At 45.4% G+C, this 16,982-nt stretch overlaps 1 protein-coding gene across 1 annotated transcript in view; it reads right to left on the bottom strand.

Annotated features, from left to right (window-relative positions):
- Nucleotides 1–16,982, bottom strand: part of casz1 (castor zinc finger 1) — a 208,270-nt gene that overhangs the window by 174,210 nt on the left and 17,078 nt on the right. Inside the window, exon 3 of the mRNA XM_056299172.1 lies at nt 11,371–11,446. Within this exon, the coding sequence (XP_056155147.1) occupies nt 11,371–11,446 (76 nt within the window). The remainder of the gene's footprint in view (nt 1–11,370; nt 11,447–16,982) is intronic.

Genomic DNA, 16,982 nt, shown 5'->3' with positions numbered 1-16,982 from the left:
GCCCGTACAGGACACGAGAGGTGCAAGCGTGTCTCATCCCTAGTCACCGGTGACGGATGAAATGCGTGTATCACCACTGGGGCCCTACGCGTCAGGACAGACACAGTTTTGGGCACGAAGCTGGGGTCTGTAAAGAGCGTGACCATCAGATCACCAGAAAACACCATCCCCTTGATGGTGAGTGCAGTGAGCTCACAACCCCTCGCTGCGGTGGTAAGTGCCAAGAGCACAGCCAGCTTAGCCGAGACATAACGCATGTCTGCCGTAGACATGGGTTCAAAGGGATCTTTCTCTAGTGCGCGCAGAACAAGGGAAGCATCCCAAGTTTCAGCTCTCATAAGCTCCTTAGCTGAGAGCTTCTTAGCACCCAACAGGTACTGCGTCATGAGCAGGTGCGTGAAAACCGTGCTACCCTCGATCTTCCCCCGGAAGAACGTGAGAGCCGATACACAGACTTTGACCGAGGAGAAAGACCATAGTCTATCACTCCTACAGACCTCCACAAAAGTCAGTATAGGGCCAATCCCTACTGACAAAGGGTCCATGTCGCGTTCAGCGCAAAATTGGTCAAATCGATTCCAGTACCCCTGGTACCTGGAATACGTGGAGTCTTTACGCGCCGCTAAGATGACACGAATCACTTGCGCACTAAGTCCCATAGCTAAGAGCCTGGCTTTGTAAGCATCCACGCCGCTAACTGGGAGCCTCCTATCCAGGGGCTCTCCCGTAGCAGCCCTCCTGCTTGCGTGAGCGCGTCCGCCCACTCCGGGACGTCGAACCGCTTGCCTACTATCCAGGGCACTATTCGCGGAAACCACGGGGTGCTCGGTTCGTACGGGGCCACGACAACTAACCGACCCCCTGTGCGCTCGAACTTGACCACCAGGTCTAGGAGGCACCTGCGCGGGGGGAATGCGTAAAGCATCTCCTCGGGCCATGGATCTAGTCCAAGCGCGTTGACCCCCAACGGCGCTAGGTCGGACGGGAGCATCGAGTACCAACGAGGGCACTTGTAATTGAGTTTCGATGCGAACAGATCCACTTGAGCTACCCCGAACCTCTCCCAGATCATAGCCACTATGGCTGGGTTGAGGCTCCAATTGTCCGCATGCGGGCCGCCTCTCGAGAGGATGTCCGCTGCTTCGTTGTCCTTCCCAGGAACATGAAGCGCCCTGATTGATAGCGCGTTGCTGTTGACCCAAATCCAAATTTGCATGGCCAACTCTCTGCAACGCTTGGACTTCATACCGCCTTGGCGGTTGATGTAGGCCTTGGCCGTCATGCTGTCTGTCATTATCAGTATCTGACGGCCTACGAGATCCTGAGCGAAATGCTGGATAGCCAGCCAAATCGTCTCCGTCTCGCGCGCGTTGATGTGGACCTTCTCCCCAGACGGCCACACTCCTCGCGCTGTTTTGTAGCCAAGGATGGCCCCCCAACCCGAGAGGGACGCATCCGTATAAATCGTTACCTCGGGTCCCCTGGGGCCCATAGGGACCCCAGACATGTCCACGCAGGCTCTGTTCCAGTGGTCTAGGTCCTGCGCTACCACGCGCGGGACCAGGATAAGATGGTTGTTGTACCGGCGTTCGTTGCCGTATTTCAAGAAGTGAACTGCGAACCACAATTGCAGTCTCCTCATGAACAACAGACCTAAAGGAACAACTTGGTGAGCCGATGCCAGAAGGCCCAGCAGCCTCCTGATCATCCGATAAGTGACATATGTCCCCGGGACGAAATGTGCTAACGTGGTCCTGGTGGAATGCCATCTCTCTTGCGTAAGGGTTGCGCGCATGGATACCGTATCCAAACTCAGACCCAGATACGTTGCCTGGCACGAAGGCCATGTCGCGCTCTTCTTTATGTTGATAGTGAAACCCATGTACTCCATGAATTCCATCAACTCCTGAGTATGGAGTATTGCTTGTTCCGGCGACCGGGCCAACACCAACAGGTCGTCTAGGAACCATGCCAAGCGCATACCTTTGCGCATCAACACTCCGAGCGCTGCTTTCACACACCTTGTGAATGTCAGAGGAGAGAGGCGATATCCGAACGGGAGGCATGTGTACTGGTAACACTGACCCCGGTAACAAAACCGAAGATACTTTCTGTGTCTTTCCGCAATCGGACAATGATAGAAAGCATCTTTTAGGTCGACCGAAGTTAGCCAATCGGACTGTGTCACCATTGACAGCAGAACCGGTGTGCGTAGCATTTTGAAACTGACCTTCTCTACATACTTGTTGAAGGGTTTCAAATCTAGGATTGGGCGCATGCCCCCATCCTTCTTCGGGACCAGAAAGTAACGGCTGTAAAACCCGTCTTCTCTTTCTAGGGGAGGAACCACCGTGATTGCCCCTTTCGAGAGTAACTCTGTGAGTTCGTTGTCTAGGATTTGTGCTTCGGCCACTGACCCCAGTTCCGTATGCACTATTCCCAAGTACGGGGGTACAATACCGTTCTCGAAAAGGATTTGGTGTCCGTGGGCTATCTGATCCAAAACAGAAGCCGACGGGACCAATTCCTTCCACCTGTGTAACATGCGTGACAGAGGTCTCGTTGCCTCCTGTACCTTGCTGTTCAGGTAGTGTGCGTAAGTTGCGCGTAAAGGGTCTGGGGAAGCCCCGCCCGCCATGCCCTGCGTCCATGGGGGGGCTTCGTCCTTGTAAAGGAGACCCAGATGGGGGAATTGGCGTTTTGAACCTTTCCAAATTACCATTTGACCCATCAGAGAGACTAAACATTGTCGCATCATAGTCCCTTCCCAGGGGCTCATTTGCACTCATGTCATTATTATCCAATATTTCCAGCAGGGATGTTATTACATTGTTATCATCATCTTTACCTAAAGATTCAGACAGACAATCAGACTTGCGTTTCAAACCTTTTAATACGCAATCACCATCATCACCAACATAAAAACTTTTATTCACATTCACAACCTTTGGAATGGAACAAGTAGACTGTGCATCAGAAACCAAAATAAAAGGCGCAGTGTTTAGCCCTGCGCACGCTGTGTCCCCTGAACAAGCGTCTATATCGCCGGAGACGGCTCTGGAATCAGTCTGTTGGTGTGGGTCGTAACATCCTGCCGAAACACGTCACTTGGCAGCTCCCTTCTTGGAAGTGTCTGTGCTGTCCGGCTTGGCCGCCTTGGCCGCTGGGTCTGTGGAAGACTGGGAGTTTGGACGTGAGCCCTGTCCACGCCCGCGCCCCGCTTTACCACCTCTTTTTGGATAAGTCTCTCTCCATTTCTGCTTGCGCGCAGGCTTGTCCCCCTGCCCTTTGCCCACCGCGGGCTTAGGGGTAGGCGGGTTCTTCATCATCGGGAGAAGCTCCTTGTGCAAGGTTTCGCGCTCGGCCTGGGCGGCCTTGTATTTGCTGATAATGTCCGGGGTCGTTCCAAACAGGCCCTGGTTCCCTGCGCAGGAGTGGGCCATCCACTCCTTGCAGAATTCCTCTTTTACACCGGCTGTCTCTAGCCAGAGACGTCTGCGCGAAAGGGTGGAGGCAGCTGCGCTAGAACCGCACTCTAGAGCGATGGAATACAGCAGCGATCCCAGGGAGTCAGCTATGCGTTCCATTACCAAGATGTACTCACAACCTGCTTCGCTGGCCACTACGTCACCGAACTCGGCCCTGTCGATACCTGCTGTAGCGATGGCGGCTTTGCTTTGCTCGACGTTTGATAGGCTGCAGAGCTTGCGCATGTACGCTGTTATCATCCCAGCCGTTGAGACGAGTCCAGCTGCGCGTGTCCTGGCGTGCCATGCATCACACGCGTAACGATCCACCTGTTGGCCCCACTGCGAAGGGTGTTTGGGAGTATCGCGAGACCCCACCTTGGTGTTAGGGTTGAACGATAAAATGTCCCTCTCTGGTTGCGGAATTTCCCAGTCTTTGTAGTTCAGCTTCCTAACCTTGACTGCTAAGACGTCAACCCCCTTCTGACTGAACTTTGAGGACGATTTAAGTAGCGGATCCGCCTCCGCCCGCTTAAACGCTCGTTCGATGTGAGGATAAGGTGGTAGAGTGGAGTCCCTGACCCTCTCTGCCATTCGTGGAAAATCGGCTACCACCGGATCTTGAGGATTGCCCGGCTCGGTAACGATGTCGGCAGACTTGACCGCTCGCGCGAACAGATCGCGGAAACTGGCGAGGAATGTTTCGGACCCACGTTGCATGGCGTCGCCATCTTTGTTTGGTTGAGACGAACTTGGCTGGTCGTCTTCCACGCCCTGATCGTCTACTTCCTCAGGCAGTGAATCCTCGGGTTCCGCACCCGCCGAATAACATGCCACGGATTCACCAGGCAGAGATAGGATCTCATTGGTCCAGTCCTCTCTAACTACCCCGGATGGTGGGATAGCTTCTGGCTCCGGAGGGATGCTAATGCTAGCCGCCGTCCCGTGACTGTAGCTAGGAAGCATTGGAGGGATGTTGCTAGCCTCCGCCCCATGGCTATAGCTAGGTAGCACCATGTTAGCCGCCTCGTTAGCAGGTGCGAAGGGATCTGCAAGTCCCCATCTTTGACGGTACAGGGCAGCCCACCTTTGGCGCCCCGATCCTCTGATAGTTTTACAGAAATTGCAGTCGATCTCAGTACGGTCTACATCCCTCAAGTAGCCCGTGTAGTGAACATGCGGGATATGGGAGACACAGTCCGGATGGGGGTCCCATTGGAGCGTCGCCGGTTTAACACACCCGCACCAAGCGTAGAAGCCGGCCACATCGACCGGATTAACGAACATCTTGGCGATAAAAGGTAAGCTAACTATAAGTTAGTATCTAATATACCAGGATATCACTAGATTACTTGCGTATTTGCAGGTTTACTCTTAGTCCCAGCGAGAGAGAAACAGCCATCGACCGATCTCATTTAGTTGGAGATGGAAAGAGGAATAGCGCTTCCGGTGGGCGTGCCAATACGGGGTCGGTGGGAGGACATATGACCACAGGGGGTCATATTGTCCGGGATTGGCACGGGGAATGCACCTCCATCATTTTTCTTTTTTCCAGCGAGCTATTGTGGATGATGTCACAATGCAATAACCCTCTCAGCCATTTTGGAGTACGTGAAATGTAACATATGGTAGCATCTCCAGGTAAAGTCTGCAGAAACAAGAAAAAAATAGCCTCCAATATACCCTCAATTAAGACTTACTAAAGACGTGAACAGTCTATGCACAGCTTGACTAAACTGCACTGACTGTGCTCATAAGTACTAAAACCGGCATTCTACGCAGGTAATGGAGCCTGAGGAAGAGAGAGGGGGTCTTTGTGAACTTGACACTCCCATTAGGCCCCTACTGGAAAGTGCAGTATTTGATCAGGAGAGGGAAATTGAGCAAAAATGAACTGAAACCAGATCCCACATGACTTACTTTCCTGTTGGCTCTCAGCTCTGGGTGTCACTCAGACTTAATAAAGCTCTCAGATTTTCATTTTATCACAGAAAATAGACTGTGCAAAAATAAAATCAGTCGGTTTTGCCTTAATGGAGCAAAGTAATGGGGAGGTGAAACTGACACAACACATTTTGCCCACAGTAATACCATCAAAATGAAAGCATATTCACTTCTGGAGTTTTCCAGGAATCAATTCAAACCAAATAGTGGCCTTTTTTCTCAGACTTTATTTCATAATGCTTCCAACAAATACAGCACTTTGGCAATAGACTGTCACCTCGGGTGATACCAACACAGCTATTTCACCCTATAGAATTACAGCATTCTTTAGCCCACACTGAAACTCCTCCACCAGCCTATAACTCTTATTTTATTTCCGCACTTTAGACATTAGAGGTACATTACACCCATCTCTGTAGATAGGATGAGTCCACTTTAACACCCAGGTGTTACATTGCAAGGTTAGGTCATTTGATTGGCTATGACCTTTGATGGCTCCATCTCCAATGAAAATGATCTGGTGATCTCTGCATTGACATACACACAGATGCCCTTGCCATTTACATTCACAGTACTGAGATAAGGCCAGAGCTATTCCCTTCAGAGCCATTATGGAAATATTCAATTGGGAATTAGGCATGACAATTAAAAAAAAAAACTAAGGCCACATTTTCATCTCTTATATAGGGCATGGTTTGCAGGGGTACCACATAGACAGGTCGGTGAGGCGATCGTTATGGGATTAAATTACAAGATATTTTCTGGGTGTTTCCCGAATAAAACAAATATGAACACAACTGCTGTGTTCATCATTCCAGTCTTCTTTGGAGAACGCTTTGCTTTTAGAGAAGTAATTAGATCGAGTAAAGTGAGAGGAAAAAAAATCTAACATTGACTCCCAAGTGTTCTGCTATGCTATTAATTATTCTGAGGAAGACAGATGTTAAATTGTGTATGCCCATCAGCACTAAGACTTTCTGAAGATTTATCATTCATGTAAATCATGAATAAAACATTTCCTTGTTGACAGAAAATGCTACATCTGTTTGGTGCATCACAGACTCCCTCCTGCAAGACAATAAGCAGACAAAGCTTGACCCGGAAAGTGTGTTTTAGGATTAAGAGTGGACATAGAATGAGACTGATTGAGTTAAACTGACAGGCTAGATGAAGTCTAGATAGATGGAAATATATATCGATTAAGTCTTTAATTTATATATATACACACACACACACAGATAAAGAGATAGATAGATAGAGACAGACAGACATCATGCCATAAATAAAAGAATTTACTTTTTTTATTATTTCTAAATTGCATCGCTACCATAACTACACTTACTGTGTTTAAACTACAGCAAAATATCAGTTAACAATATATTGTTAACCTCCTTCGGAGGAAATGTGATGCTAGTTGCATACTAGAATTGCAAGGGACACGTGTGCCTTCATTGTCCTTATATGCATAAATAAAAAAGTAAAAACAGTTGAGAAAAGTGCCCGTGTGTTGCCAGGTTTTGTGAACCAGGCAATCATGGTGGCGGAGGTCGAGCCACAAGCCGCTGGGATGGTAGCATCTCCAGTCGCCCCTGGCCACCATCACGTTGCCATGCTCCGGAACAGACAGGCTGCTCGCACAACAGATGGAACTAATGATGCGAAACAAAAGAGATCATTTCACCGTGGTCCTCCAGGAAGCCGCAAAGAGATGGCTGGAAGTTTGAATGATAAGACCAGGGGAGTCACATGGGATTTGATATGGCCAGCCTTTTTTTTTTTTCCCCGGAGGTGCCCAGATGAATAAGAAAAAGGTCTTTGATTTTAGTGGATTTCATTCAATCTCTACTGTGGATCCCTGCTGAAGGTGTGGGGTTTTTTTTGGACTTTAGGGTCCCTGATAATTACTGAGTAATCTATGGGTCATCAGAACTTCGATATCAGACTCTCTCAAATTCAAAAATACATTGACCAAGACAGTCAATGACTGCATTTTGAGATCTGATATTTTTTGCATACTGCATACTTAAGAGTTATTGGATTGAAATTTGCTTTAACAATAATTTAAACCGCAACCACACCTGAAATATTTGCCACATTTTTTAATGGTTCTCTTAATACTGAAACTGTAATAATGCTCAAATGTCTAGATTTGAATAAGAATATAAGCGATCAAATATTAATTAAGGCTCCAGATGTTGGCTCATGAAATCAGAATTGGCTCTGTTTGATCACAAGGCTTTGTTCTACAATCTATCTCATTATTCAATATAACTAAGTGAGAAAAAAAAGTTAAATAATCGAGTTTGAGGCAAGTTGAGCGCTATAAAACTTCTAAAACGTAGAACTACATGAATATATCTTCTGATTTTACACTGTGTTGGGTAAACAAACTGCTGCGCCCTGGACTGACAAAAACAAATCAAATTTGTGCTGAGGACATTTGCATATCCTGAGGGACAGGATTAGATTTAGAGGTCATCTCTTAAGAGCGATTCCTCCATGGATGTCAATGTGATGTTACTATGTCAAGTACATCCAACTGGCGCCTATGTGAGTCCGGTTTTCCAAGTCAAAGGACAGAGAGAGAGAGAGAGAGAGAGAGAGAGAGAGAGAGAGAGAGAGAGAGAGAGAGAGAGAGAGAGAGAGAGAGAGAGAGAGAGAGAGAGAGAGAGAGAGAGAGAGAGAGAGACTCGCAGCATTCTTCACTACATGAGCCGAATGAAGTCGAACACCTTGGGACGGGATTTAACCAGGATGGAGCTGAGTGGAGCCCAATCCATGCCCATCCACACATAGAGTGTATCACTGGGAAAAGTTCAGCTCTGATGCTGACATAAACAGTGGAGCAAGGCCTGTATTAGAGTCAGGTTAGCAAAGATAACACTATCAGCCTGATCCCCATGGGCACCAAATGCCGGGCCTAGCTAGCAAATAAAGCTACAGTGTCTTGACTCCTTGGCACATTAGCTCTGATTACAATGACCTTCATTATATCAGCTACCCTTATTACAACACGTAGAACGTGTCCCTCCCATGGGCAAAACACAGTGGGGGAGAGAAAAAGGGAAAGCAGTGAGATTCAATGGTAAAGCCTGAACTGCACAGTGTGAGCCATTGTGCAGGCCAGTGCTTTGCTGTAATGTACTATTAGCACCACAGAACACATCTCACAAACTGCTGATGATTCATTTCAACCCGAGTTGTGTTTATGGGCATCTCCCAAAGTTTAGACCTGACTAATCGCTGACTGATTTAAAAGGAAATAATCCTTTTGGGTTAAGAGGTTTTCCACAACATGTATTCCAATGCAATGTAACGTGACCTGTAACAAGAGCGCTTGTTCTGAACCTTTCTGAGCAACAGAAATTGGACAAATCTAGATTATAGTGATTAGACAGAATAGGATAGGAGTAAGATATTAAAACTGTCAAGAGCAAGATTTTCTAAATGCAGCTTTGCACAGCAACATGAAACATGTTGTACCTCTAATTTCACCCTGATTCTTTGTTCCTAGTAACAGAAACGTATCCTTTCTTAACCGCGAGGACTGCGATTTAGTGAAACTGTTTAGGGATTAACTACACATCATTACTGTATAAAATGCTTGACTGCCCCAGGATTTACCTTCTCACGGCTCACTCAAAGAGAGTAGACTTACCCTCTCAGCAGAGTGTTTGGACACTCCAGCAATACTTATTTTATAACAGGGCTGTTAACCTCAATTTCCAGCCTAGTCTCCCCCTCCACAGGCAACATGGTTAGCAGGAGCATGTTATTGGCAGACCCTTTCGCCATGATGATGGCTCTCATTCAGGCCTGACCACCCAGCATGCTGGGAGATCCTCTCCCATAGCCCCAGCTCATCCATCCCTCAGGCCCACCCGCTGTGCTTCTCACCCTCCCTCTCAGATGGCAGGTGACTCAAAATGACAGACGCTACCCTGAGAGACCTGCCTCTCCCCATTCACTTAGTCCTGCTAACAGACCCCAACACAGAGTGAGGTGAACCACGGGGGAGCCATGGACCATCCCTGCAGCCAGCAGGGGGTCCACAGCACTTGTTTGTGCGCTGCCATTCAGGAGGGGTTGGGCAAATAAGCTTGTTTTGGATTAAGAACAAATCAAGAGGCTGTAAGCATTACCGCAAGCGCGTCAAACGACAGGTTGAAAACAAGAGGACCTGTAGGAGGCACAGAATAGCAGCCAGTGAGAGGCCTCTCACAATATAATTCATAGTCGCTCATTCACATATTTGATAAGGTGTAATTGCTGAGGAAGAATTGTGACTACAATGGCAATATAGCCAAGAGTGCACTTAACAGAATCAGAGTTTAAGCCACGTTGATCCCCTATGACAGTATGTTAAAAAAGCAAATAAAAATGTAACTTAATTATAGATTTATAATGAGCCACTGCACCACTGCCAAAAGCAAGTCCCATACCAAGACAAACAGGCACCTGCTGAATGCTCTCTGCTCATGGGTTTTCTTGGCTTAATTAATCTAGGCCTTGGGGTATCATGACTCGTGCGTGCTGCATGCGTGCTTGTTTGAGACAATTAAGCTGTTCGTTGAAACAGAGGTACCACCTCAACACGGTGCAGAGATACCAATACTGCACATTACAAAAACCTCTTAGCGGTTTGTGAAAAGCACGCCATGAAACTGATACTTTGGTCCACATCTGTGCAAACCCAAGTGTGGTAATGAATGTGTGATGTGACTTTTCAGACAGCAATGACATAACAACTCACTTTGTCTCGAGTCTGTATTTGTCAGAAGCCAGCCCAGTCCCAAATCATATATGTAATAACGTTTTGTTGTTTTTTTTCTTGGTACTCCATTATTGTTGCTGCTGGAAATTTCCAAATACCTTTTGAATAGTAATATTTTCACAGTAGGCGACGACTTGAAGTTTCATTGTGGTGTGAAAAATAACTTTTTTTGTTGTTGTTGATTTTTTCTCCCCAATTGCATCCGGCCAATGACCCCACTCTTCCGAGCCGTCCCGGTCCCTGCGCCACCCACTCTGCCAGTCCAGGGAGGGCTGCAGACTACCACATGCCTCCTCCGATACATGTGGAGTTGCCAGCTACTTCTTTTTACCTGACAGTGAGGAGTTTCGCCAGGATGACGTAGTGCGTGGGAGGATCATGCTATTCCCTCCAGTCCCCCCCGCCACCGAACAGGCACCCCGACCGACCAGAGGAGGCGCTAGTACAGCGACTACGACACATACCCACATCCGGCTTCCCACCTGCAGAGACAGCCAACTGACCTTTCGCAAAGTCCCGCCCCTCTTAGTTACTGTTGCTATGCCCGTCAAGCATTTCAGAACTATCCAAGAAGTACCCGGAAAACACCAAAACATGAAGGAAGAAATCAGTGCATTGTGTGGGTAAAAGTAACAGTAATAATACGTTAGCCGTACTAGCTATCAATAATAGCTAGTAGCAAGCTTAGCTTGGAGCAGACAGGTATTTTTGTTGATTTTGGATGGATTAAGCTGGCCATGGGGTCTGCTATACTGCGAAATCTATTGCCGACATTGCGCTTCTTGCGTTCTGGGTTTCGGGAAGGGAAAGAAAATTACACCCCCTCCAAAATTTTCAGATATCTAGTATCCGATTTGCAGATCCCATAGGCACACCGTTTCAGCATTTTGCTGTGTGTTTGAAAGCTTGACAGACCGTTGCTAAGGTAGGATTGGACAAGCACCGTTCTGGGGCGGTACTTTGCGAAAGGTCAATTGTGTCTGTAGGGACACCTGACCAAGCCAGAGGTAACATGGGGGTTCGAAATGGCGATCCCCGTGTGTGAAAAATAACTTTTAAACATCTTGAAAGTTTTTATAAAGAAGCACGACACTTGTTTAGCATACAGTGGGACATCTAATTCAAATCACTACACATATATACTGACATAGTGTATAAGAAGAGCCATTTATATGGCACACTCACCCTCCTGTTTGACACTACTTCCTGGGGCTGAGGTCCAGTCAGCTGAAAGGTTATCCCCTCTGGTCCTTACACTGGGCTGCACAGACAATCACTCTGCTGCCATCTGATCTCTGTGTATAACAAATGAAATCCCACATTTCGCATCACAAGTAGTTTGTTTGAAATAAATAATTCTTAAACTCAGCAGATTGGATCATGGTAAATATGCCACTGCCAGTGCGGCTCATTCAAGTGACTGGAGTGATTGGAAGTCATGCAAATGTAAAACCTCTGCAAAACATTTTCCCTAAGAAGTATGATTAAACTTATCATCTTCAAGTGTGGCCCTCTCACACAAAGCAATAATACATTTACTTGGAAACACATTTGATGTTATATAACCACTCAGTAAGTTAGTAAAAAACATTATCATTTATCTTGTGATCTTGCTAGATTAATAATTTTGAACATCAGGCACAATATTTATGTCTCAAAAAAAAAAACCTCTCCGCATATGACCATTCAGTCATTGCAAATATTGGAATGAAGAGATGAAAGCCTTACAATCCCAGAAGCACATAATCAATGGAAGTCTTATGAATCTTCTGCGACAAGAGTCAATTAAGCAAGAACTGTGCTTAAGTGAACTGTAAAAAGTACCTCAAATTTATGCTGCACTGGGTTTGCAACAAGGAAAATACAGGGCCTGTCATGTGAAGGGAAAAGTTGTGATGTGAGCTGTCACTGTGGCATGTCATTATGTACAATCTAGAAGTTGCTTAGGTTGCTGTACTAAAACAGTATTTGAACAAAATGACTTGAGAAAAAGTACGAAATCTCGTGACTGCTAATTACTAGTTAGAATAGGCTTGATAAGTAAACAAAAAATGTATTAAATTACAATAATTATTGGCACTGCTAATTACATTTCCCATTATATCACTAATGAGAAGGACTTAATTGTCAGTATATCGCATAAATAAGAGTTTTGCTTTACAACTGTGTGGTGTTGATGCTGCTATTGAGTCAAGAATGAGACTGTAGCCTGAAATAATCCAAATCCGATTTTTTTAAATCAGTTTGAGAGCAATTCAAATGCAATTGCTCCAAACATCCAGTTTACTATCCTAGTAATCCATTATGACGATCCAATATGACAAGCCCTTAGTTGTATGAGGGAGATTTAACTGGCAATAAGACCTATTGCAAATAGCTTTTGATACCATCTTTACTACCATCGACTAAGTTATACTGATTATAAGCATAATGTAATTTGTCAATAGATGGTGGGCAGTATAAACTCCTACTATAGAGTAGTCACACATTCATTAAAAATTTTGTCTTTAAATTTACATCTTTGCACCATAAAACTTAAAACTGGTTTTGAGATTTAAATGAGATATTTCCTAGATGTTATATATATGTATATATAACCTTGTTAAAAGAAACACTCAATGGTAGGGAAAGTGCTCAACAATTAAGGAGCAAAATAATCCAGTACACACACACACATGCAAAGTATTGGGACACCTGGCCATTACACCTACAGGAGCTTTATGACATCCCATTCTAAATCCATAGGCATTAATATGGAGTTGGTCCCCCCCTTTGCAGCTATGACAGCTTCCACTCTTCTGCGAAAGCTTTCCACAAGATTTTGGAGTGTGTCTGCGGGAATTTTTGCCCATTCATCCAGAAGAGCATTTGTGAGGTCAGGCACTGATGTTGGACGAAAAGACCTGGCTTGCAATCTCCATTCTAGTTCATCCCAAAGGTGTTTGATGGGGTTGAGGTCAGGGCTCTGTGCGGGCCAGTCAAGTTCTTCCACACCAAACTCACCCAACCATGTCTTAATGGACCTTGCTTTGTGCACTGGGGCACAGTCATGCTGGAACAGAAAAGGGCCCTCCCCAAACTGTTCCCACAAAGTTGGAAGCATAGAATTGTCCCCAAAATGTTGTGGTATGCTGAAGCATTAAGATGTCCCTTCACTGGAACTAAGGGGCCTAGCCCGACCCATGAAAAACAACCCCATTTCATTATCCCTCCTCCACCAAACTTTACAGTTGGCACAATGCAGTCAGGCAGGTAACGTTCTCCTGGCATCCGCCAAACCCAGACTCGTCCATCAGACTGCCAGACAGAGAAACGTGATTCGTCACCCCACAGAACACATCTCCACTGCTCCAGAGTCCAGTGGCAGCGTGCTTTACACCACTCCATCCGACGCTTGGCATTGTGCTTGGTGATGTAAGGCTTGCATGCAGCTGCTCGGCCATAGAAACCCATTCCATGAAGCTCCCAACACACCATTTTTGTGCTGATGTTAATGCCAGAGGAAGTTTGGAACTCTGCAGTTATTGAGTCAACAGAGCGTTGGTGACTTTTACGCACTATGCACCACTCGTTGACCCCACTGTGTGATTTTACACGGTCTGCCACTTCGTGGTTGAGTTGTTGTTGTTCCTAAACACTTCCATTTTTCAATAATACCACTTAGAGCTGACCGTGGAATATCTAGTAGGGAAAAAATTTCACGAACTGACTTATTGCAAAGGTGGCACCCTATGACAGTACCACTTTTGAATTCACTGAGCTCTTCAGAACGACCCATTCTTCCACAAATGTTTGTAAATGCAGACTGCGTGGCCAGCTGCTTGATTTTATACACCTGCAGCAATGGGTCTGAACGAAACACCTGAATTCAATGATTAAGAGGTGTCCCACTACTTTTGTACATATAGTGTATATATAATCCAGTTAGTCAAGTAAATTCTCTATGAGACTAATTGGATTATTTTGCTCTTTATCTGTTGAGCACTATCCCTACCGTTGAGTGTTTCTTTTAACAAAGTTATAGTGTGTGTGTGTGTGTTTCTGTGTGTGTGTGTGTGTATATATATATATATATATGCATGTATGTATGATTTAGATTTTGTAATGCATTTCAGAAATCAGGAAAGTGAGATAGTAAGAGAGACAGAGAGAGAGAGAGAGAAATGGAAAGAGAAGAGAAAACCAGAATTTGCCTGCTTTTTGTTACTAATTTTACCATACAAAAGGCTTAATGTGACAAATTCTGACACTTGACAATGATTTAAAACCTACATATTAAGTACGTGAACACATCAGGAACACATCAAAATCAATTTCCTTTGCAATGTCGATCTCACATGGACTGCACTCTGCTCCCTGACCAGAATTAATCCATCCCCAGCAAACTTTAGTTTCTTTTCCACAATCCGGTTCAGACAAGTAAATATGCAAAACACAGAGTAGAGTTTATGAGTGTTTATGTCTGAGACAGACCAGACACATATCTGAGATTCGTTATTTTCTGCTTTAGACAGCAACCAGTGCAGCCGTCGTTCTGTTCATTGGAATTCACTTTCAATTGGCTGCCGACCGCACACACACACACACACATACACACACACACACACACACACACACACACACACACACAGAAATGATTCCCCCACAGATCTTCTATCCAGCAGGCACCCCTTTCCCATGGTAAAACGCAGGTAGTTGTCAAAATATTATATTATAAACAATATAGCCTCAAACCCACCCACCGGCAAAAAAAAAAAGAAGCCCACACTGATATTCAATACCTCCCTTAAGTAGTGTTGTTCTACCTTTAGGATTGGCAGCACAGACCGGAGATGGTGCGGAGGACCGTGTCTGAGTGCCAAGCAAAGGCAGGGTGGATTACAGTCATATCTTCTGCATGGCTGCTTCCTAATCCTACCATCTGAGGTAAACAGAGGACCAGGTGAGGCAACACGCCTGCCTGGAACACCCCCTCTGCTACGAAGGGATCGCCACATCGGCACCCCTGGGGGCCGCTATTCTGGACCACCATGAAACTTTTAGTGTTGTTCACTGTGGCTCACAAACATACATTTAAACTGATTAGGCTACCCAGAACAGAAAAGAAATTGTGGTTAATTCACAATTAATTTGGAAAAAGAAATACAGATGTTCACAATAAGTCAGTGTCCTGGCTTGTGTATTTTTTGCTTCACTTGGCATCTGTGTCAATTTTATTGCTTTAAGCGGTAAAAGTGGCGGGGTTAAGTTTTCGATGTTTGCCATATATTCAGACAAGTGAGTCAAAAGATGATACTGCTTTGTGTATGTGTGTGTGTGTGTGTGTGTGTCATCGTCTAGGAATGCTTTTCTTTTTTCAAGTTTTTTTTTTAAGTCTCTCCCTTTTACTTTAGATCCATTGAAGGAAGGGATGAGAAAAAAAGAAAAAAACAACACGCACACACGCACACACACACATTCACTGCGTGTTTAAGAGACTGGGCTGATATGTATAAAAAAATGCAGATCATTATGTAAAAACGGGTTTTGATATGTTATGACTTGACTGTTTTTCAGTATACTTCACGCATGACCTCACAAATGTACCGTACACACCCATGGAACAGGTACTTGAGGTAAAAACACAAACATTTAGTACCAGGAAGCAGGGTATTTCACAAGTACACAGGGTACGCACCTTATGGTTCCTGCCTAGGACTGGTGGTTTCCATCGCTGGCAGTGACACGGAGTGAGACTAGAAAGCAGAAATAAGCAGAAAGGTTACTGGCAATGTTACAAAGTCCCTGTCTGCGAGACGTTCGAAAGGCTGAAAGGACACGTTACCAAGCAAAGCCCGGCTCTGTGTTCCCAAAAGGCACAGGTCAGGGGTCAAGTGGTATGGAGACTCCATGCAGTAATTAGCTGTTGTGTGCTGCATTAGTCTTAACGAGCACTGTGTATGCCGACCCGTCTGAGGAGCCAGCTCCATGAGCTGACTCTCAGACAGGATGAATCGACCTGTGCATTGTTTTACACCGGCAGAAGTTAACAAACCATGCAGGTAACAACTCAGCTTCTAAGAGTCTTCATTTCCCTGGATTTAGAAAAAAACAAAACACTGAAGGGAAAATTACAATTCCTAGATCATAATTATAAAATACTAGGTTTTTTTTAGTTTACTGCCTTTTAGACGAGCGAATATTTTTCGCAGTCAGAAATAGATGGAATACATGAAAGCTCAAGTGAAGGCAGTAACGACTAAGTATAAAACCTACAGCCACGGCACTTCTGAAAGCCTTGTCACGACACGTGAATGAGGGGAGGCTCTGAAAAAGTGCATATTTTGATTTCAGCGATAAAAGCATGATCACAGAAAGCTGTAAGTTGTTAACCATTCATTGGCTTTAAATGTGGAGCCTCAGTGAAAGTCTTTTGATCCGGGTACCATTTTCAATAACACTTGCGGGACTGATGAAAACAGTTTGTGTATTCATTAAAATGCATTTCCTCTATGAAGGAGATTCCAATAACCTTCGGGGGGGGATGCAAGGAGTCTGCAAAGTTGGCGGAGTTTTGTGTCTTTGCTAATTAGTGCTCGTTTTTGGCACAAATCAAACATTGTGAGATTAGAGTTAGGATAAGGTGGATAAAGACCGTCGGCGGCCTTTGATATGGAGTCTCTGTAGTCAGTTGCTTTTATGGGGCTGCACATCTTACATTTTCTTCTTTTATAAAGTTCAGAGGCAGGTGTACGGAGGGGGCCCAAGCCCCAAGCCGCCGTTTTAGGAACAACTGACGAGAATCAAAACATTGCACA

This window comes from Lampris incognitus, chromosome 2 (assembly GCF_029633865.1).
Source record: "Lampris incognitus isolate fLamInc1 chromosome 2, fLamInc1.hap2, whole genome shotgun sequence".
Lineage (NCBI taxonomy): Eukaryota > Metazoa > Chordata > Actinopteri > Lampriformes > Lampridae > Lampris > Lampris incognitus.
This window is presented reverse-complemented; position numbering and strand designations above follow the sequence as displayed.